Source organism: Eubalaena glacialis, chromosome 8 (genome assembly GCF_028564815.1).
Source record: "Eubalaena glacialis isolate mEubGla1 chromosome 8, mEubGla1.1.hap2.+ XY, whole genome shotgun sequence".
Classification (NCBI taxonomy): Eukaryota; Metazoa; Chordata; class Mammalia; order Artiodactyla; family Balaenidae; genus Eubalaena; species Eubalaena glacialis.
In genome coordinates, this window is record NC_083723.1 from 55,850,705 (window position 1) to 55,875,015 (window position 24,311).

The 24,311-nt window shown below is 37.2% G+C and overlaps 1 protein-coding gene across 1 annotated transcript in view; it reads right to left on the bottom strand.

Annotated features, from left to right (window-relative positions):
- HDAC9 (histone deacetylase 9) overlaps positions 1-24,311 on the bottom strand; it is a 1,013,429-nt gene that overhangs the window by 22,223 nt on the left and 966,895 nt on the right. Inside the window, exon 26 of the mRNA XM_061198513.1 lies at positions 4,106-4,253. Within this exon, the coding sequence (XP_061054496.1) occupies positions 4,106-4,253 (148 nt within the window). The remainder of the gene's footprint in view (positions 1-4,105; positions 4,254-24,311) is intronic.

Consider the following 24,311-nt stretch of genomic DNA (forward strand, 5'->3'; position numbering starts at 1 on the left):
GAATCTGAACCTAGGGAAGCTGATTCCAGAGTCACAACCTCCTCTTCCTCTGTAGTGGTAAGAAGACAGGACTGAAGGAGTTGAGATGAAGATGAGGATGATGGGAAGCTAAAGTTACCGTGCATCTCATTTTACTTATGCTTCTAGTGCATTGTGTTTCTTTTTTCCAATTAAACACTTGTTTGTAAACAATTCAGAAGGGAACCCTGAAATACATCGGGCACTGGATTTAATCCCTAACAAACATACTAAGAGGTCACACATGCCCCAAGACCACATGTTAGGCACTGAACACAGGGATAAAATGATGGTCCCAGGAGGAAGAGGAAAAGAAGATAAAGGAGCTCCTTTCTTTTAACAGGAGTTCCCAAATCTCAGTCCACTTTTCAACTAAGATATTGTTGACACTGGATGAAAATTAAGAATAAAATTTATATTGGAATGTTTGCCTGTTTAGATAAACAGGTGCTCACAATAACGGTATCAGAGAGAAAAATCAGAGACCTGAATAATCAGTGCAACATTTAGCTTCCAGAAGCCTTGGAGAGACAATCCTAAAGCATGGAAAACAAAGCTGTATTTCTATTAGACGCGAATGTGTATTTAAGAGTGGTCTATATTTCTATATAAATCTCCAGACACAGGAAAATGGGGTTATCAATGTCCTTGGCACTACTGATAGACCATTCAAAGCTAAGGCAGATGATACTTGGGATTTTCTAGCTTATTATACTTTTAAAAAATATTCATGAATAAGACAGTTATTCAAAAAACAAAATAGCCAATGGGAATATACTGTACAGCACAGGGAACTCTACCTAATGCACTGTGGTAACCTAAATGGGAGGGCAGTTCAAAAGGGAGGGGATATCTATGTGTGTATGGCTGATTGATTTTGTTGTGCAGTGGAGGCTAACACAACATTGTAAAGCAACCATACTCCAATAGAAATTAATTAAAAAAATAGCCAGATTCAGAATCATATATTTTTCTCATGCTTCTGTGTCATATAATGACTGAAACCATCTCATTCATGAGAAAAGTTGACAAAAGTTGAAGATGAAATGATTCAGAAACGACCAGATCCTCTTGTATTAAAGAAAATCTAATGTGACTCACACTATAATCAATAAACTGACACTTGAAAACCTAACTTTCAGTTTTTGTTTTGATTGAAAAATGAGAGAGTCGTCAGAAATTCTAGAGTGTAAATATGCTCCCAGTAACTTAAGAGTTGATCATTCTAAAGTCTTGATTGCCAGAGAAAACTTTTTCTTGATTTTCAGCAGAGCCCGAACTGGTATCCAAGAATAAACCTCAATATTGAACTGACCTTTTCAAAGTAGAAGCATTTGAAATAGATATCTGAACAATGCAAACTATAATCTTTTAAAGGTACAGTCTCCTGACAATCAAGAAAGAAACTAAGATCACAGTTCTGTCTTCTAAACAATATGCTATATGTGACTAGTCCTATCTATCTATTTAATTTTTTTTTAACATATAACTTGACCCCACTTAGTTTTTTGTCCTTTATTTTTGTTTTGTTGTTTTTTTTACTGACCCACCAGTCATTTTGTTCCTGCTTAACTCCTCTGCCACCTGAAAATTATGTTTTGAAAACTGTACTTCAGTCAATCATCCCCAAAATGAATCCTGAGACTTTTTCTAATAATTTATCCTTCATGGCCCATCAGTGAGTTATAAAAATGAAATGACTATTTGCACTGTGTTGTCATCTCCCTCACACCCCCCCAAAAAAAATGAACAAAAAATACTTACAATGGTTCTTAGCCAGGAGCATTTTATCCCTTATTCACTAGTGGTAAATGAGTCAGATATGAGTTGGCCAGGAAAAGAGCTGCTTTACCCAAAATCTTAGTACAAAATGAGTCATCTCACTCCAAACACCAATATATTCTCCAAAATAACTGGCAAGAATTTCCTATAAAAAGAATCTTGCCTTCACCCTTTTCCATCCATTTAGTTCTCTGATTTTTCTAATTTTTCAATTTCCTGTGTACTTATAACATTGCATTCATAACAAAGGCCTAAGAACATTTCTACCTCTTTACCTCATTGTGAAAGCCATCTTTCCTGTACTGAGTAGGGGGACAATTCTGATAGCATTCCCCTGAAAAGAATAAATGCTCTGTGGCTTTTAAGGGTTCTCCCTGTCTGACTCTCTATGATGAAATTCATGCATGGTTCAATAGAAATGCAAAAGCCAGTTCTAGAAGAATTTTTCTTTTCCTCTGCTGAAAAAGTGAGTTCAAAGCCACAGAAAATATTTCAAGCAAAACCATTTTCCTTCCCATAAGAAAAATCAATCAAAATAGACACAATCTGTCTAAAACTGATAAAGAAACATGAATCCAGGCCACAAGCTTCAACTCTGTTTCCCTGTACATCAAAACATTCCCATTCTTTCTCTGCCATCAGATGAAGCTTAAAAATCACTGTGAACTGAAGCCGGGGTCAAGTCCCTATAGATTATCAGGAGTCAAGCACACTATGTACCTGAGGATAAACAAGCATGCTTATAGAGCCAATTCCTGCCAAAGCGCTGAGATTTTTATGTTATGTGGGGCTCACAACAGGACTTATTATTCTTTATTATTCTAAGCCCTGCAATTTAATGGGAAAAGTTACTTACAATTCATTTCACTCGGGCTGGAATTTAGTTTCATTTCTCTATACTAAATGAATTCTAAAGAATAGCTACGCTCCTTTTATATCCAGCACTAACAGATGTTAGTTTCCTTAGTTTTACAGCCCTCAAATGACAGACAACTAACTGTATTTGGCCTTGGGAATAACTGCAACACCTTTGGATTATGAACTTGGTTTGGTTCTTAGCTGGGAACAGCAGGGGGTTAGTTCATATTGTCAAAGATGTAAAATAAGTTTACCCTTATGCTCCAGATGCCCATATGAAGATGTCTTTTAATACAATATTGTACAACTTTTTTTTTTTTTCCTACTGGTAATCTTCTTTTTAAGTGGTTATAGTAAGAAAAAGCAATTGCATAAAAATGAAATCTCTTATTCAAGGTATCTCCTGCTCTTGACCAAAGCAAGATGTTAAATCCATTAAACTCTGAATACCCAGTAAAAGCAAGAAAAGTTAAAACTGTTCAAATTTGTGCATTCTTGGGAAAATTGCCAACCTATGTACTAATAGCAGGATCTGTGTAATTAATGGTGATGTTATTAACGGAGGGAGTTCGATTTCATTCTCAGAAGCAATTTAAAAGTGCAAGCTGGCAGAGCTTTAGTGAAAGCTCACCTATTCATTTTTAAATTGAAGAAATGTGACTGACTTTGAAGTCATCCACAGAGAGCACCAATGTTACTGTCTGTACATTTGGGGTGGTTTCGGTCACAGTAAACTTAAAAGAAATCCTGCATGTAGCACTGTCTGTTGAACACCAAAATGTACAAACTGACAAACATTTCTTAAAAGGAGAAGCAGCAAACTCAATCTTAGGTTATCTTTATGTTTTTTTTTCCTGAAAGCTATTCATATGAAGACTAATTAAAATCAACTCCTTCTTATCCTAAAGTAAAATAAAATCAGACCCCGGTCCACACATTCCTTTATACACACTCCTATCTCCTTGGAAGGTAACTTTCATCTTTATCCAGTAGTTGTACCTCACGGACAGTCATATAAGGCTACCCAACTGACAAGCCATACCTCCAGCTTCTGCTCTCCTTTTTCCCCTTTGTTATATCAGTAACTTCGAAATGATGAGAGAAAGAGAAAGAACATCTTGAAAAATAGAGATAACTAAGGAAAGAAGTTAAGCCCACAAGAAGCTTTTTCCATAATGATCTGCACTAAATTATCCAACGAGGACCATCTATCTCATCACTCTATTTCTCTGTGAACTGTAAACACATGCTCCACCTCTGTGTTTCTCATCAAGAATGAAACACATGAATTCCTGACAGCCGACAGCATGTGCTGTGGCATCTGTGGCTTCGGAGAAGTGGAAGTGGAGGAGACAGGAGAAGGAGAGCCTAGAGAGAGGCTCACAAACGCTAATGATGAGCCTGGATGTTACTGACCCTGATGATTCCCCCCATGTAGGATTCATACCTGTTGTCTTCTCGAGCAAAGGGCTGTTCCACATCCACCGTCAGGGAGGCCAGGGCAGAAACGGTCTCTGTCTCCTCTTGCAACTGCGCCCCAGCCAGAGCGCAGCCCCTCGGCACACTCACCGTCCTTACCGACTTCCAGTACTTGCCTAAAAAACACAAAGACCCATGCATCATATGTTATAGGAATTTTAGTTCAACGGTGTTAATCAGAAACTTGTATAGGTCCAACTCAGAGTAGTTGTTAGGTGAAAATTCACAATGTTATACGCAGTTGTAATTTAATTTCTTAACTGTTATGATTAAGTGTTTTTCTCAATCTGGAATGCCAAGTTGTGAAGTGCTCATATTCCCAAGCCTGAGTCTCTCCCTTGCTCAGAAGTTAATAAAGTGAGGAATAATCCACAGTCTAATGAACTCACTATCAGACTGACAGCTGTCTCTGCAACTAAGTAAGCAAACTCTGGGCATCATGCCCTCTGGGTAATCCTCAAGAGACTGGGAGGTAGAAGTCTTATGGAGAAACTGAATGAAACAGTAATGTTAAAAATTGCTACTTGAGCCATTAACTTTTTTTTTTTTTTTAAATGAGGTTGGAATATTAAAGGAAAAGAAAAGCCCAGAAATGCCAGCATGAATCGAATGGCAACTTTGCCAGAACAATCAGGTTTGTTAGTCCTGGATGTTCTTTCTTTCTCAACCCCAGGGTGTGTACTAGAACAATAATTGATTTAAAACTTTAATATATGCATTGGCTGATGTTGGAGCCCTTCCATAAGTTATACGGATGTTTCTTTTTTTGAGGCAGGGAAGGAGAATGAGAGGAAAATAGGAGGTAATTTCATGAGAACATGCCAGTGGGATAAATAAGAAAGAGCAGAGTCAACAGCCTTTTTGCAGCCCCTAAGCTATTTTTTTTTTGTGAAGCGTTGAATAGCCCCATATCAAAGCAGGAGAGTCTCCCTAGGTGCTGACATGACTCACCAGGTAAGCAGTATCTCGGCAGCCTGACCAGTTAAGAGGGAAGCTGGCATGCAAAGTAGCTTACTTCCACCCACCCCCCCCCCCCAAATTAAAATAAAATAAAGTTATGCTAGAGTAGAAAAGACAAATGGGTGAATACTGGACTGGGGAGTAAGATAACTCAGTTCCAGACCCAGCTCTGCCACTAACCATCCTATGCTGGCAGGGCTCTTTGGCACTTTATTTCTGCTTCTCAAAAACAGTGGGATGGCCTCAAATTCCTTCCAGCTATAACTACCATTTTGTGATTGGCCTCTCCTTATCTTACTGCTTCACAAAGGAATAGATGTCATGTCATGTTAGGGGAGGAGACCCAGTCTCCCATCCACTCCCCATGTCGACAGAACCTTCTGGCATAGTTGTCTACTACTACTACTTTACTTGCTGTGATCACCTAGTCTGACCAAAGTCAGAATCATAAAGCTTTTAATTTGGACCAAATGATACCAGTTCTAACTGAATGAACCCACAAAGTAACATTTTTTGAAAGCTAAGGCTGTGCCAGATGTTGAGGACACAAAGATGCTTCCCTGACACCAAGAAATTCATGGTCTAGTTGAGAAAGCCCTTTTAGTTAACAAACAATGACAATTCTGTATGGAAAAGGCCCATGTGATCCTAAGAGGAAATAAGAAGAACATATACTTTTGATGCCAAGAAGGCAAGAGAACACTTGCCAGAAAAAATAACACCTGACCAAGTATTTGAAAGACCATCAGAAGTTAGTCAAGCTGAAACAGAGGAAGATGGTGGTGATGAGGTATCCCCAGAAGAGGAAATAATGCACACAAATGTGCAGATACTCAAGTCTCTGTTGTTCACTGGGGTACAAAGTCCACTGCTAGACACAAGTGGAATGTAGGCAGTATGGAATGTAATGCAAGAGACTGCTATGGTGTAGGCATGGGCTAATTAACACACAATCTTGAATAACATGCCAGTGATCTTGGCCTTCAACCTGTGGGTGATGAGGGGCCATTTTAAACAGAAGAGGCAGAGAATCAGGTTTAAATTTTTCAAAGATCCTTCTGGAGAGGTTATGGATGATGGATTAGCAGGTGGTGAGAGTGGTGGCAAGAAAACCAATTTCACCTCCTGGCAAAAATCCAGGCAGGAAATGATGACGTCTAAACTAAAAGTGACAGAATAGAAATGAAGAGATGGACTAAAGAGAGGTTTAGGAGGTGAGCAATGGAAATGCGTCTTGTCTTATTCTTTAATAGCCTCCTACCTCTCTCAACTTTGAAAGATAACTCTGAATTGACAGTGCCATTCCAAGACCCTAATTTCTCTATATCATAATGTCATTATCATCTTACCCAAGTTGGAAATGTCATATTCTATCTATAAGTGCATTCAGATGTAATGAGTTTCACAAAGTATTATTATTAATCGTTATTTTAGCACGTGATATTCACAAAGCAGGTGATTCTGGAAGTCATCATTTCCTTTTTCTCTAGAGTGACTAATATCAGGCCTCTGACAAATAAACAACAGGTGGTTTTTTGGGTTAAATTATGTTACAAATTACAGGAAAGAGAAACTCGTGTTACTGAGCTCCCAATATGTGCCAAGGACTGTGCTAGGTATTTTCACATTTATAATTTTATTTACTCCTCATGACAACTATGTAGGCATTGTTAGGTAATTTTTCTCTAAGGTCACATGGCTAAAAAGCAGAGGAGCTGAAATCCTCACCCAGGACTGCTTGACTCCCAGAATGTTTCTTCCTCTGTAATCAGCTGTCCTCCTTTATTGAGTCCTTCTCTACCACCCTCCCACTACCCCTAAAAATACAAAAACAGACTCAATATAGGAAAATCTCAACTTAAAAGAATTATGCACGTGGCAAAACAATTATATATATATTCTTCCCTTTACCAAAGAAATCGTCTTTGGTAACAACAAATTACCCTTGCTCCTTACATATGTGACTCAGTTGATCTACCTTTTACTGACTTTATGGCATGGGTTTATTGCACCTAGTGAGACAACCATGTTGAGACTAGTTCTTTCTACTCTTCACTTCTCATTACTTTCATTTCTCATAGTCTATTGCAAGTACCTCGTTGCTTCACTGATGAAGCTATCATGAAACTGGAGACAAGTGCTCACTAAAGAGTATCCCTTTTTAAAGTGATGTGTTTCTCACCACCTAGCTGAAGGCACCATTAGGCACAGTGCTCTTTGAACCTGTGGAGCCTACCCCAAGTTTCTGAAGCCTGTAGGGTTGTCCATCACAGACTTGTATCGCTAGAGGTCCTACAGTCCACATGGATCATTTTCTTTAAACCAGGTACCTAACTGAGAAGAGAATCAGAGGCCCGTTTCACGCAATTACAGCCAAGAGTTGCCCAGAGTCACCAGAATATCTTTTGACCAAGCTACCCGTGCAAAATTTTTCTCTGAGTATTTCGGGCTCTAAAGGGAGCCCTGAGAGTCGAGATTTATAAATTGGGGCCCCATACTAGTCCCAGAGAAATCATTTGGATCACTCTGGAGCACAGTGTCCACATTTATAAAATGACAGTGGTGGGATTGATGATAAGGAAAGGTCTCTTCCTGCTCTAATTCTCAATGATTGTGATTCTTCTGATCTCATATATCACTCTTGGATATTAGAATAAATTTGTTATGGCAGAAAATTTTAGTTTTCTGTGAGCCTAGGAACCCTTGAAGAGGTCAGCGGACAACTTACTTTTAGATAATATGGCACATCTAGAATAGCCAAGAGCTTCAATTTTCAAGAATTGTACTTCTTCCTCAAGAAACATCTTTACTCCTCAAACACAATCAGGACAGAAGGACAATCATTAATAAGAATCATTCAGCAGAATGACTGACAATGATTCTTCCAAGTTTAGCCTTTATGCATATGAGTAGTGAGACAGATTTTAAACAGCTGAGACCTTTTCAATAAAATTTAATGTGTATAAAATATCCTGCTAAGTTAAGATTAAATGTTAGAAGTTGGCTTTTATCCAAATGTATGAGGTTCTTCACTCAGAAATAACCCAAAACTTTACATTCAACATGGCTTTTAGCAAAGCCTATAAAAACAAGGGAAATATTCTACATTAATAATGCATTTATAGGCCACTATCTCTATTTTTAAAGAAGAATAATTAAAATGGAAGTAGGTATAGCAAGACTGTGCAGTATGCAGCCAATTCAAACCCTACAATTTATGGGTTATATTTTCATGTGATGGGTATTTTTTTTTTTCCCTACAGAAACATATGTGCAAGAAAAATCCTATCTGTTGGCATGAGAATAATAGCCCCATCAGCAAGTTAGACAAATGAAGTAAGGTTTACTGCCAGAGTTTTCAGGAGCTGCTATTCATAAAGTAGAATACTAGTAACCAGCCACCACTGTGTTGCTCTCCTAAGGCAATAAAACTGGCAGAAGAGAGGGGTTTTCCATTAAAACTGGACACACACACTCTCCTCTTTGATCATATCCTCTGTCTTTATTCATTTTTCCCATTGCGTAAATCTTCCCACTTCTCAGCACTTTTGGGGGGGAATTATTTGGCTTTCATTGTTCTGCGTTTGTGTTTTGTCCTGTAGAGGTAAAGCAAAGAATGAATCTAAAATAAAGGTAAAAACTAGATAACGGAATGCAGACAGTCAAGAGTTAGAGGTGGGGGACACAGATGGAGTGTCGCTGGGTCAGATAGGAGCCATGAAAGGACATCTTGCAGGTACTGTGTAATCAGACTTCAGCATAAACCAGGTTTTTCTTGATAATGATCAATTTGGAAAAAGATGTACTTGTTGACACATGAAGGTCTGTGTTAGAAATAACCTATCCACCAAACGTTTTCCCAACCAAAGCCCTTTGAGACTCTGAAAAGCTCCCGACGCCACACCCTCCCCCTTCCATCATCATTGGGAGCCTTGGAGTCACTTCTCAAATTTGTTCTTGCCGCTTGAATGATGTCCTCTTTTGTCATTATGTACCATGTTCCCATAGGAAAAGAAGCTGGCGCTGACCAAAACCTCTTCCTATCCCTTCAACCTTAGAGATTATTAACACCTGTGGGACTTACAAGGGGCCTAGGTTCATGGATTCTCCAGAGCTCAGAGCTTGTTAGCTCTTTTTAAAGAGAAATTCTTTTCTGCATTCTTCCTGTCTATTCTCATGCAATCTATCACCCACATTGCTATGAGAGTCCTTCTAAAACAAAAGTCTGGTAATTTTGCTCCCATTTCAGAATACTAAATCCTCAGAGAGGAGTAAATGCTCCCACTGGCAGCCCAGGAGTTCCACAATGTGGTCTCTGTCTTTCAGGTTCATTAAGATGTATTTCTGGAGCTTCCCTGGTGGCACAGTGGTTAAGAATCCGCCTGCCAATGCAGGGGACACGGGTTCGAGCCCTGGTCCCAGAAGATCCCACATGCCGCAGAGCAACTAAGCCCGTGCGCCACAACTACTGAGCCCGCGAGCCACAACTACTGAAGCCTGCACGCCTAGGGCCCGTGCTCTGCAACAAGAGAAGCCACCGCAATGAGAAGCCCACACACCGCAACAAAGAGTAGCCCCCACTCACTGCAACTAGAGAAATCCTGTGTGCAGCAACGAAGACCCAACACAACCAAAAATAAATAAATAAATAAATAAATAAATAAATTTTTAAAAAGGATGCATTTCTTAGCTAAATGGAGAACTTTCTTGGGATCCTAAGCACTGTATATATGCAAAAATAAAGATATATTGGAAACTGGTATATAAATAGAGTGATCAGGTAATTTTTCATTCATGTTGGGGCAATTTTGAGGCTAAAATGGGGCTAAAAATTATATGTTATAGAACTATTTACTTATTAGTCGACAAGTTATATCAGTGGGCCTATAAAATAGTACTATTAAAAAAATGTCACAACTAATTATTATTCATTCTAAAATATAGAAATAGCACAATTCATGTATGCCAAAGCATAGTAACCAACTTTCAAAATATTATCTAAACATTAGAAAATGACAAACAGTATTATGATTTTTGGTAAACGTTCATGTGTTAATCAGTTTTGTGGTCATATATCTCACTGACAGAGTATCACCGGTATTTTTTGTTTCAACGTGGTCTGAATATTTTAGACTCTTTCATAAAATTGCCTGAAATCTTCTTCAAAGCAGAATTTTAGAGTTAATAAATTTTAAATTGTGGCGTCTTTAATTTACTCTTCTTGAGAGACTATAATATTTTTGGTTGACAAATACTGTCTCTACAAGTGCAGTGCTATCTGGTAAGCTCAGAGCAATATCTGCTAAATGTGAAATACTTTCTCTTCCAATTTTCAAAATATTGAAATGAGTATTTCATACCAAATATTTTCATGACTACTGTCTTGTTCCTCCTTTCAGAGTACCTTTGGCAAATATTTTATGTAAGCTGAACTTATTTAAAAAGTTTTCTCTCTTTATAACTTCAAATTTTATTTACCAAATTTAGATGCTGCAAAATCATATGACTTCTTAAATTTCATTACATTCCAGAACAGAATATAAATTTATCCAGCTAAGAATAGTTTTATCAATGATTCTATCAACAAATATACATCTTTGAAAGCCTAGTTACAGATTTTCAAAATCAAATCTTGTACATAGTTTGAGTTCTTATCCTTCAGTTTGTTCATTTATTCCTTTGCTTTTATAGGGATCAATTTAAATGTTTTCCTTTTTGCAAATACTATTTCCTGTAATTGCAGTCCTTTAAAAGTTCCAAAGGTTATATTTTTGCTTCATTTCATGACTATTTTTTTATCAGCTTCATTGAGGTATAGTGTATACAGTCAATAAAATTTACCAACTTTAAGGGCAGGTTATGATAACCACTAAAACAATCAAAATATGTAATACTTTCTTCAACCCAAAAAGTTACTTTTGGCCCTTTGGAGTTAATTTCTTACCCTCCTTCTTAGCCCCTGACAACCACTAAAATTCTGCCACAGCACAACTTTTGCCTTTTCTAGAATTTCATAGAAATGGAACCATATACTCTGTAGTCTTTAATATCTTTCACTTAACATAATACTTTTGAGATTCAAAAGATTTCTTTATTGGCATTCCCTGGTGGTCCCGTGGTTAGGACTCCACACTTCCACTGCAGGGGGCACAGGTTCGATCCCTGGTCACGGAACTAAGATCCTGCGCTATGCGGCCAAAACAAAAAATTTCTGTATCTGATCATTTTTTTATCTTATCATCTCTATCTTTGTTTCTTTGAATGTAATATGCTTTTCCTTTTGTCTGGTTTCTTTGATGTTCCTCAGTGTGATTTTATTCATATTTATTCTGCTGGTGATTGACTGAATTTCTTGGATCTGTGGATCTGTAGTTTTCAGCAAATTTATGAAACATTTTCCCATTATTTCTTCAAATATTCCCCCCTTTTGTGAGACTCCACTTATAGGTATGTTGAACTGACTGATGTTGTCCAATATATAACTGATATACTTTTTAAAAGTATTTTCCTCTCTATTCTTCACTTTGGATAGTTTCTGTTCTTCAACTTCACTGTTTTTGTTTTTTTTCTTTTGTCTTCTGTAGTTTATAATCTGCCATTAATCCTTTTAGGTTGCAGAATTTTTTAATATCAAATATTTTATTTCTATCTCTAAAACTTCCATTTACATGTTCTGTTTTTCATTTTTCTCTGCATTATGTTTGCACTTTCCTGTTTACATTGGAAGTAACATTCTCATCTGTTAATTTCATCATACCTTGCATTACTGAGTCAGTTTCTGTTAACTGACTTGTCTTCTGGTTCTAGGTCATAGTTTCCTACTTCATTGTATGCCTGGTAATTTTCATTTGGATGCTTGACATTGTTAATTTGAACATTTTTGGTTGTTGAATTTTGCTGTGTTCTTTTAAAGCACTGGACTTTGGGCATGCAGTTAAATTGCTTGCAATCAGTATGAACTTTTAGAGGATGCTTGTATTCTTTGTTAAACTAACTCCAGAGCAGGCTTTAGTATAAAGTTAATTTAGCCCTATAACTAAGATGAAACCATTTTGATATCTCTACATGATGCCTTGTATATTACAAGGTCTTTCCACTCTGGCTAGTGGGAATGCAAACTATTCCCAGTTCTGTTTGAACTCCTTGAATTGTTTAACCTGCTGTTTTCCACTGGTTAGTTCCCCAACCTAGTGGAGTTTCACCTCATGTATGGAAATGTAAGTAAGACAGTGGTTTAAGGAAACTCTTGTACAGATACCCAGAGCTCTTTCTTTGTGCAGCAACTTTATCGCAAGTATTCTGCCTCACAAATTCTAGTCACTTCAATCCCCCCAAACTCTGATCACTTCATTTTCTACTCAGAAAAACCACTACACTCTTTGAATTCTCTCTCACTATGCTGCAGCCTGGAACTTGCCTCTTATCAGTAAGCTCCAGCAATTGTAGGAATCATTTTGTTTCTCTTTCCTTGTTTGTTTCCTGCTAGGATCACAGGCCTTCAATGCCTGCTGTCCGGTGTCCAAAAACAGAGTTCCACACTCCTACATTGTTGGTGGGAATGTAAACTGGTGCAGCCACTATGGAAAACAGTATGAAGGTTCCTCAAAAAACTAGAGTTGCCATGTGATCCAGCAATCCCACTCCTGGGCATACATTCCAACAAAGCTATAATTTAAAAAGAAACATGCACCCCTATGTTCATAGCAGCACTATTCACAATAGCCAAGACGTGAAAACAACCTAAATGTCCATCAACAGATGAATGGATAAAGCAGATGTGATACATATATATAATGGAATACTAATCAACCATAAAAAAGAATGAAATAATGCCATTTTCAGCAACATGGATGGACCAAGAGATTATTATACTAACTGAGGTTAAGTCAGAAAGAGAAAGACAAATCCCATATGATATCACTTATATGTGGAATCTAAAATATGACACAAATGAACTTATCTATGAAACGGAAACAGACTCACAGATATAGAGAAGAGACTTATGGTTGCCAAGGGTGGTGGGGGGAGGAATGGATTGGGAGTTTGGGATTAGCAGATGCAAACTATTATATATAGAATGGATAAACTACAAGGTCCTACTGTATAGCAGAGGGAACTATATTCAATAGCCTGTGATAAACCACAATAGAAAGGAATATGAAAAATAATGTCTATATGTGTATAACTGAATCACTTTGCTGTAGAGCAGAAATTAACACAACATTGTAAATCAACTATACATCAATACAATAAATTTTAAAAAGTTTCATATGTCTGTTTTTCCTAGTTTACTTTTATTTCTGATCATCAGGCAATTCCTATAGTAGTTATTCCTTCATATGTGGGTTCAGAGGTCCATTTATTGAATATTTTGATTAGCGAATTCTAACTGATTAGAAAAATGTAATCAAAGTTCAGAAAACTCACTTACAAAATAGTTCAATATTATTGCAGAATAGTCATTTCAAACATTTCTAAAGTATGGTTGATAATGGGCAGCAAAGAGAGAAATTTAGTACTGCCATGCCGAACGTGTTTCTTTGTCATCAATATCGGTTGTATTTCAAGAACTTTGTATTTAATTGTATTTTACCCTGTGTTTATAAAAAATTATTCAAAATTTTGAGAACAACACCATAAACTTTCATTGATAGAATATCAAGCTTATTGGGTTTTGTTTTTAGGGATTTCAAAATTTTTATTAAATTTATAATTATATTTTATTATTTATAAAAAGTTAAGGAATTTGGTACTATGTAATCAATGTCAAATGCATTTGTGTTCTTTAAGATTAAGCTATGCTCCAGCAAAATTTAAATTTTCATATTAATATGAAATCAAGATTGTATTGTCAGTGTTAGATTTTCACTGTAATTTATAACATCATTCATAGTAATGCCCTAAGTTTTATTTTTGGCAGATTTATTTCCAAAAACTTTAATTCCATGAATTGAATGAAAAATATCAAACCATCATTTGAATTAACTGACTTTTCTGTTTGTAGCATCCTAAGGACACTGCATCTTTAACCAAGATATTCTTCTAGCGGAGTCAACAAATAACAACTATTACCTCACTTTGGAGCTGGAAGAAAAAAAAATGCTTGAAATTGAAAACTCATTAAAAAATTAAAATAAAAACTAAATGCATAGTCATTTTATCTAAATAAAAATCCATGCTTCATAAGTAATACCTAAATGCACCTTCTGCAACTGCACTCGTCAAATTGTCCCCTGTGGCCTTAGTTTTTATTTTTGTTTTGTTTTTAATAATGACTACATTTTAAAGTAGATACTACTACTGATTCAACATCATTGTGTCTTCAGTGTTCATGTCACTCATGATATCACTATATCCCCATGACGAAAGATCAATACTGATAAACATTTTGTGCAAAGTTACATGTTCATTATCAGCTTTCTTGGGAAACAACAATTGAGCACTAAATTCTGCTCCCTCTCTATTTCTTGAACACATTTTATCCATTCCTAACCTCTGATTCCCCATGTTCCTCCCAACCCCACCTTCTGACAGCTTGGTGGCTTCATGCATGTCACAAGCTGTGGCTACAGCATACCTGTTTGGTGCATCAGGTGGCAGAAACGTTGAATATTTCTCCCTCCATCTCCCAGGCCAGAAATTTAGGTGTCCTTTACAATTGGTGTTTTGGTTGATGTCTGGTATTTTAATATCCCATCCAGAAACCACTTGTTTCAGATTTTTCCTTTTTCAGAAACCAAATTGGTCCCACACCCTTTTTTTGTAAATAAAGTTTCATTGAACACAGCCATGTTCATTACACACTGGCTATGGCCGCTTCCTTGCTACAATGGAAGAGTTAGGCAGTTGAAACACAAAGCCTCATATAATCACTGTCTAGCATTGTACAGAAAAAAATTTGCTGACCTCTGGTTCAAAGCAAGGAGGTAGAGAGACGAATATGCCTTATTTTGTAAAAGATCACTCTGGCAGCACGTTAGAGAAACAAAAATAGAGAAACCAAAATTGGATGTGGGAGACCACTTTGTAGCATATAGAAATGGTACAGTAGAAAGATGATGGAAGCCTGATTTGGGACAGTGGCCATGGGAACAGAAATAATTGGTTGGATAAATGAAATGTTTAAGGAGTACAACAAACAGGATGGGGTAATGGATTGGATGTAGACAGAAATGGAAAGAACAACAAGAAGGATAACTCCCAGATTCCTCTCTATCAAAACTGGAAGGATAGTGGCGCCATTGACTTGGACCAATAAACCTAGAAGAGGTTGAGGTTTGGGGCAAAAATAATGACTGGCTTTGGGCATGTTGACTAGATGTGTCTTTGTGACATCTAGGGGAAGATGCCGAGCTAGAAGTTTAGGAAACATCTGGAACTCAGGTCTGCGGTCTGAGCTGAAGATAGAAATTTTGGAGTTATTCACGTAGAGGTGACTATGAAGCTATGGTCTGTGACGAAAACAACGATAAGTAAAATGATAAGAAATATTTATTAATTGCCTATGATATGCCTATGAAAATGTGCTCTATATGTGATTTCATATAATTTCAAAACCACCTTGTAAGATAATCTCATTTTCCTTATTTTACAGTTGAGAAAACTGAAGTAAAGAGGGTTGAAATAACTTATCCATATTATATACTTAAGAAAAGAATATGTAGGGTGAAAAGCATTTAGGTAGAGGATGATGGGCCCACTAAGCAGAGATTCTGCATTTAATGCTGCAGCTAGAAGAGTTAAGAAGGGTTCTAACTTCATTTGTTTGGTTGGGTAAAACATGGGACCAAAAGGTGGCCCACAGGAAGTGATTTAGAAACGTCAGACCTACCTTGGTTTAATGAAGAGGAAGGGATTCAAAGACTTTGGGAGATTGGAATGTTAGACTGTATTTGTCTGAAGCCAAGTCAAAAGGACATAGGAGCCAGCCTGAAAGAGCTCTGAATAATCAGAGCTTGAACAATTTCAACAACAAAATAAATAATGATAGTACTGGATTATAACCCATAGAATAAACATACATGAGTCCATACTGATATAAATATTATAATGAATAAGTTAGTAAATGGAAGAGAAAGGACAGTTCCTCATTACAGATAACTTCCAAGTAAGAGATGTAGACAGAGTAAAGAAAATAGAAAATCGGCATTGGAACACCAGAGTAATAATTTTTGCAGGCAAGATCTACTGATGGCTGCTAAAATTAATGGGCAAAAGTTTGAGGAGAAACGGTATATTTGCATAATCTCAAAGTATCTTCCCAACATATTTATTAATTCCAAAGGGAAATATTCTAACTTTATACTGAAGATCGCCTTAATCAAGTGATCCAGGTTAACCTTACCAGTAATAAAACATATTGACATTATGTGCTGCAGATCTGATGCACTAAGAACGATACTGAATCACTGCTGTGGTAATCCTGCCAAAAATGCATATCCTCAATCTAATTATGAGGAAACATTAGAGAAACCCAAGCTGAGAGACATTTTTGAAAATAACTGACCAGTACTCTTCAAAAGTGTCAAGGTCATAAAAGGCACAGAAAGACTGAAGAACTGTTGTAGTTGAGAGGAGACTGAGACATGACAACTAAATGCAATGTGTTGATTATAGACTGAATTCTGGAACAGAATAAGGAAATTAGTGAAAAAACTGGTAGAATCCAATGGAAGTCTATAGTTTACAGTACTGTATGACTATTAATTACTTAGTTTCTCTAATTGTGCTATGGTTTTGCAAGATGTCAACTTAAGGGAAGCCAGGGGAAGGTTATATGAGAATTCTATAGTGTATTATATTTGCAAGTTTTCTCTAAACTTAAAATTATTTCAAAATAAAGTTTAATAAAATCACTTTTTAAATCTGGCAGTAGAAATGCCACTGGTGACCACAGTGAGATTGCAACCAGAATAGAGTGGTTCCAATGGGGATTTCTAGCTGTGAAAATGGAGATAACTAGATAGAAACCTTTTTCAAGAATTTGTTCCTGGAGGGTTTGAGAGAAGTAGGATGGTAAACTGGGGAAGGAGTGAGGTTCTTGGAGTTTGTTTTTTAAGATGAGAGATTTTAGGTTGTTTAATTGTTGATGAGAATGAACAATTCAAAGAAAGCAGTTTGGTAGCTGCAGTTTACTCTAAGAAAAGTTTATTGCTGAGATTGCCAGCAAAGGTGAGACAGATGGAGGTTTGAGGAGAGTGAAATTTGAAAAAGTAGTTTGAGAGAGGCAGTGAAAATTGACCTGAGAAACACAGCAGGATTATAACGGGCCCACTTGAGTTTGGTGTTCATAAATTTACAGGAAATCAAATTGCTATGATTCATGACAATCTCAAGCGAACCTGTTTATTAACGTCCAGTGTTAGAGAAAGTTCCCTGTAGACTATATTCAGGGTTGAGATTTCATTAGATTGGTAAAGTAAAAGGGCAAGATTTTTAAGGCAGATTAAAGGTAGAAGGGCAAATGGATTTAAGTGTTATTGTTTTTAAGCGGGACATAGAAGTGAAGAAAGGAAAGGGATAATGAATTAGAAAAAAATGACAAATTAAAATAAATGAAATAAAATACAAAGTCTTAGGTGTGTGGGTCAACAACTCTATATGCGTCTGATGTATCCTTCTCTGGCAGAGATATGCCTGCTAGTACTGGTTTATAATTCGTTTTTTTCGGGTCTGCTAAGACAGTAACAGATGGTCATCTGCTCTCCAGGTTCCTATTATTTCCTTTTGCATTCTTCATCCCTATGAGTGTATGTCTTAAAAACAAAACAAAACAAAGCAAAACAAAACAACAGAAAAAGGTCCTCTTAATTTTTAGTGGAGTTTTATGGAGGAGTGAAAGTAAATGAATATTTTAAATCTATTATCATTACTTGAAATTATGACCCTCCACCATTTTAACCCCACAAATAAGGTTTATTATTCTCTGTTTCTCTTTTCTGCTGACTTTCCCTAGTGGCTTGTGTCCTCCTGCATTTTATTTTATTCATTTATTTAAATATGTATGTATTTATTTACTTGAGCTCGTATTTTGTTGAATTTGATCTCTGCATATACAGAGGGTCTGAATTAGGGATACTTCCTCCAGAAAGGAATTGTATTTGCTTCCTCCAGAATTGAGGAGGAAGACAAAACCTCTTTAGTATCTATCAAATTCATATCCCTAACTTTGATGCAGACTTTAGGCTTTTTTGTGCAGTTATAGCACTGATGTCATCATTTGCCCCAGGGATACTCTCCCATTTTGTGTTACTTATTGCTTATTGTGTTACTTACTGCTCGCTCCCTATTAAATTTCAGCTTATGTTTTCTTCTTCCCTCATATTCCCTTATGTTCTAGGAAGCCCACTAATGGATTAAAATAGTCTGTTTTAACGTATGCAGAAGCTATTTAGGAGAGGTCTATTCTAGTGTCTATCCTGGGATACTTGGGAACAGGAAGTCTGGTGGAACTCTGTTCTTATCTGTAAAATGAAGTGGGAACAGGAAGGTCATATGCTTTAACAGAAGGAAAGTGGGCTTTGAAAGCATAGCCAGACCAGGGTTCAAATGTTGGTTTTAGTGCTATTAGTTGACAGACTTCCAACAAGTGATCTAAACTTGTTAAGCCTCAATTTATTCAGGAACAAGATGAGGAAACTAATTATGCATCGCAGAATTGTGTGAGGACTAGAGATTATATATACATATATACTTTATATATGCATATACATATATATAATCTATGTTTGTGCGTGTGTGTGTTTAATGTATATATAAATACCTAACAAATGATCTTCCCCAAACTTGACCTTCAAGCACACCGTGATGGCATTGCATGTGTGTGAAGTGCATCTGGGTGCTAACAGCTGAGTATAATCAGAAAGCATTTCTGTCCTTAAAGAGTTTTCAGTCCTAGAAAGATGCATAGTTTTATTTAGACTCTTGGTTTGATTAGTTTTGCCTTAGTAGAAACATGAGTGAAGGCAAACTCATAATTACAGATGTAGTTGGAATTAAAAAAAAAATCCAGACAAGTTAAGTCTCTAAGCAGATGGCAGGTTTTCCTTTTAATTCTGGTATATTCTAGTATTAGTGCTCCAGCAAACAATAATCAGAGTCTCAACATTTCAAGAGAATGGTTAATTAGAAGTTCAAAATCAACTTTCAAAAAGCCATGTGTACAAGGTTGACCTGGCTCTGATACAAGCAAGGGTTGGCGGGGTTAATAGTGGGAAAATGTCTAACGCTGCTTTTCTTCAATGAAGGTCGGCCTGGCCCAGGGCTGCAACGTCAAGGCCTCTGTCTAAAGCCAAAAAATCTATGACAAATAGCAGCTCACACCTGACAACAGTCAGGGTTTTAAACTCAGCAGGGCAGGGATTTGAAATTCTGCCAATCCTTGCATTTTTGTGTGATTAGATGTATTTTGCAAGTTTACAAGGGACTCCAGAGTGGATTCATAGCTCCATGGCTCCCTGCAACTTGGCACTGCCCTTCTAGAACTGACTGAGGCTAAACCTCAATTAACCAGAATGTCCAAAACTCTAAATCTTCAATTTAACTGATTTCCCCCCTAAACCTGTCACTTTTGGATGAAATAGAAAAAAGTGCATACAGAAAATTGCAAAAGGAATGAATTTCTTTGTGAGCTAGAATAACATAATGGCAAACACCACAGACTCCGGAGCTAGAATGCCTGGTTTATGAGCTTGCTTTTGTCCATTTAGTAACTATGTGTCCTTGCAAAGTATTTAACCTAGATGTGCCTCAGTTTACTTGACTGTAAAAGGGGAATGAAAATAGTACCTACCTCATAGGGTTGTTAAGTAGATTAAATGATTTAACGTATATTAATAAGAGTGCTTAGAACAGTGCCTGACACACTGAAAACACTCAGTAATTGTTATTTTATTATTTGCTAACAGCTTACAGGGTTTGCATTGTGTAAATAATTTCATCCAATATGCCTCCATAACTTTACTGTGGAGAAAACTGATATTTAAGATGGGTTCCCCAAATTTTAAGCCTTTCAATCAGCAGTTTCTTTTTCTTAAGTCTAATATTCATCTTTCCTTGCAAACCTTTTCTTTCTCTACTGTTCCCCATCACAGGAGGTGACATCACTACCTACTCTGTTGTCCAAGCCTGAAACTTAGAAATCATTAATCCTCTCCATGCCTATTAATTACATACCAAGCCAACTCTACTTCTGAATTAAACTGCTCACATTTGACAGTAAGTTCTGCTAAATCTCCTGTCCTTACTGCAGGCATAGTGATCGTCTGAAATGCAGGTTTGATCATGTTCCTTCCCTGCTTGAAATAAATCATTAAATCCTTATGAGTTAAAAGCCCATTTTCAACATCATGCATATCTCTTGTTCTTCTCCCCTGGGTCTCAAGAGGATGGAGATGGAGGAGAGAGGGAAAGACAGAGAGATAAGGAAAAAAGGTAGAAAATCAAAACAAGAAGGGACAAAAAGAAGAAAAACTGAGTGTGGGTTAGCATTTGGGTGTGGAGTCAAGAAGCTAGAGAGTTAGTGAAATGATTTATGCAGTGCTTGTTGCCATCTGGGGAAACAACCCTTTAATCTATGCGCATAGCCCCATGAGATCAAAATCTTGGACAGTTTCCTCACAACAAGAGATGTACACAAATTCCTTTCAGATTAGAAACAATCTGATTTTCTCCTGGATCGTCTGATGTAAATGCCCTTTCTCCTTGGGAAGGGGGTATGTAGAGGGTATTAAAGTAATGGAAGGAGATGGCTGAGAATGATATTTCACATAAAAGAAGAAAATGACTGCCATCTTTAGAGCAAGTTTTATCTTACTTTAATAGCTTTTTTTCATTAATTACTATCCAGATCTCTTAATCACCAAGAGAACTGGATAGCACCTTCTCTGATTATCCACTCTAATACAACATCAACAGTGTCTGTATTTTATTTTTACCAGCAGTTATCTCCATTGGAAATAGAGTGGAAATGAAATCAACAAAATTAACATTCCTTTGTTTGTTTCCAACATCAGTTGTTACTTCTAAGGGTAGTTTCTGGAACAGAGGATATATAGTAATAATAAGAGAAGCAGATTAAGGAAGAGGGGGAGAAGGGAAAGAATAACAACGAAAAGGAAGAGGAAGAGGAAGTCATTCACTCAATAACACATATAAAAACATAAATTAAGCAGAATTCTGACAAGGAGTTGGTGTCAACTATACTTGCCTTGGATCTCCCAGAGAAAATTTGATTTCATTTTTTTTTCTCTAGAATGGGTAAAAGGTGTGCTCTGCCCATTGTAGCTGCCTGAACCATGTGGATAACTGACCACCTCGTAGTCAATTACATAGTTACATGGTGTATTCTCCTGCAATGAGATAATCATATCCCTTTTCATATTGGTCTCAAAAGTTGGATAAATTCAGAAGACCATAAATGCAATTCTCATTGTCCTAAATAATAATGTGTGTCCTGTGTGTGGGCGAGTTTTTAAAAATACAGATAAATTTAGCCATAGTGACAAATTTTATATGCAGGAGGCATGGATGTTGTTCCTCCATTGATATACAACAAGTTTGACAAAAACATATGGTGACATTGCAGTTACTGTCTCTTCCTCATTCTGGCCTATGTCACCAGTTTTCTGTGGTTGGCATAATAAGGAATTCTAAGAAGACCTCAATCTACTAAACAAGGGAAGAATTCCTAGAGTGGGAAAAAGATGAAAGTGGGGGTAAAGGGAAAAACTGCCTACTGTTCTTTTATGACTCCGCTTTTGGTCTGCCATCTTGTTGCCACAGTGGCAGCACCTTAGAAAATCAGTGTGGTGATAGGTTATGTCATTCCTCTGGAAATTCCTTAGGAAAGTTAAGTGGCTAGCTCATCGTCACATGGCTGGTGAGGATTATACTGAAATTCATATCATTTTAAAACCCTCCACACTAGTGTTTTTCAACTTATCAGCTGCAAACCACTGGAGGGTTGCAGCAAAATTTTAAAAGAATCCTCAAATCCTTGTGTACATATATATTTTCTTGATCCACAAATCAAAAGATACTATGATTATCGTTATTATCATGCAGGAGGTCTACAAAATTGGTTGACACTTAAAAAAGGAGTACTCTTCTTACTAAAAAATTTAAATAAATAAAAGGAAACCATGACTATATACTTGTGGTTTTCATATTTTGAGGTTTCATAGATCAATATCAACATCATTCATTATATGTTTTTCAAACTTAAAATTATAGTCTTTCAAACTAAATAAATTTAGTTTTGTGGAAAACTCACTTCATGGTTCTTCCCTTCAAAATCAGTGAAAATGTTATCACGGGCCAGGACTAGTGTAAAACATGACATTTGGGACTCTTGCTTCTCACCGTACTATGTAGAAAAAGGTAAGAGTTCAACGGACTGTGAGTTGTTAGGATGGGTTTCAGGAAAGCATATATACATATGAGGGTCCTTTATCCTACTCTGGGCTGACTTTTACCTGACATTGCTTGTTGGTGATTACAGCTGGCCAGTCAACTCTTAGAACTGCCATCTCCAAGCTTAGCGATGGAAATGGTAGCTCACAAGCAGTTCATGTTCTTTCTAACTTAGAAATGATTCATCATTGTGGGTTGTGAAAGAGAGTGAAGAAATGGGCTCTCATCTAGATTTTGCCTGCACTTCTTAATCTCTTGTTCTGTATGAGCTAACCAAGGAGTACAACCTTAGTTAAAAAGTCAATCTGGGCTAAGGAAAAAAAGAGTGTGGCAAATACTGACATACTGGCTGATTCATTCATTCAACAAACATTTGCAGAGCACCTACAACGTTCCAGAACTGTGCAGAGGACACAGCGATTAAAAACAAAGAACATCAGTAGAAACAATCTCTGCCATGAAAGCACCCAGGAAATGTACCTAATCTAGAATAGGGATGAATGGGGATTCATAGATGGCTTCCCAAAAGAGATAACATCTGAGCTAAGTCTTGAAAACTTAACAGGGATGAGGCAGAAGACTTTGTTAGCAGAGGGAATAGCATGTGCAAACATGAAGCTTCTTGTCCGTACCTCCCTTTTGTTATTTCAGAGATGGTTGATCTTTGTATACACCCACCATCTGAAGATGAAACCAGACCCTGACCTGTCGGCGGCGGGGGGGGGGGGGGGGGGGGGGCGGTCTTTACCTGTCAGGAGAAATAGGTGCCCTGCTGTTGCCTTGTAAGGCCTTTTCTTCTCAGCTAAATAAGTAATATAAACAAGAACAGGACAACAGGGATGATCCTGCTGCAAAATACTCACATACATGTGGCCAGGCAAAGGGCCAATGCTAATCACAGCCTCCAGCACCTGCATACCCTCAGCTGTGGGGCTCAGTTCTCAAAGAAATTCACATAAGGCCTGTCAGCACCTTGCCGTCTGCCTTGGGACAAGGATATCTAGGAACCTGCCTGAATGTTTCCCACGTGCTACAAGGCCTGTTTTTCAACATTTACATACTTTTCTGATACAGTAGTCCCAAACCCTAGCACAAAAGAATCCTTCCGAACCTGGGCTAGGGGGTGAGCTGAAATTTGAACACCTCCTTAAGTTGAAAGGAGGCACCTGGTTGACACTCAGAGACATGTGAAGAGAAGGTTCCTCTGTTAAACAAAGGCTACCTTCAAGGCAGGCTTCATAAACAGGCAACCTGTGCAGTTGCAAAGGACCCCATGTTCAGAAGGGCTCTCAGGCTTGTTTCAATGCTCGGCTGGCATCTTCTTGAAATTATTAATAATTTTTAACAAGAAAGCATTTACACATTTTCATTTTGTACTGGGATCCACAAAGTTTTAGTGAGTCCTGACTACCTTCCCTGCCAAAGGCAAAATGGGGAGCCTAATCAAGGGCCTGGAGTTCTACACGAGCATGTGAAATGGAAGTGTGTTATAAAACAGAGAAAAATAAAATTGAGAGTACAATTTTATAGTTTTTAAGGAAATATAGCATTGTTTGTTAAGTCAGGTACCCACAATTTTGATTTTCCAAGCCATTATGAAGTTTGTTCCTCTGAAATACCACTTTATTTTATTGCTTTATAGACTTTATACAACCCCTTTCTGTTTCTTTAACCTGGAAGAGTAGCCCCAACTAAAAATAGAACCACCATATGACCCAGCAATCCCACTACTGGGCATATACCCTGAGAAAACCATAATTCAAAAAGAGTCATGTACCACAATGTTCATTGCAGCTCTATTT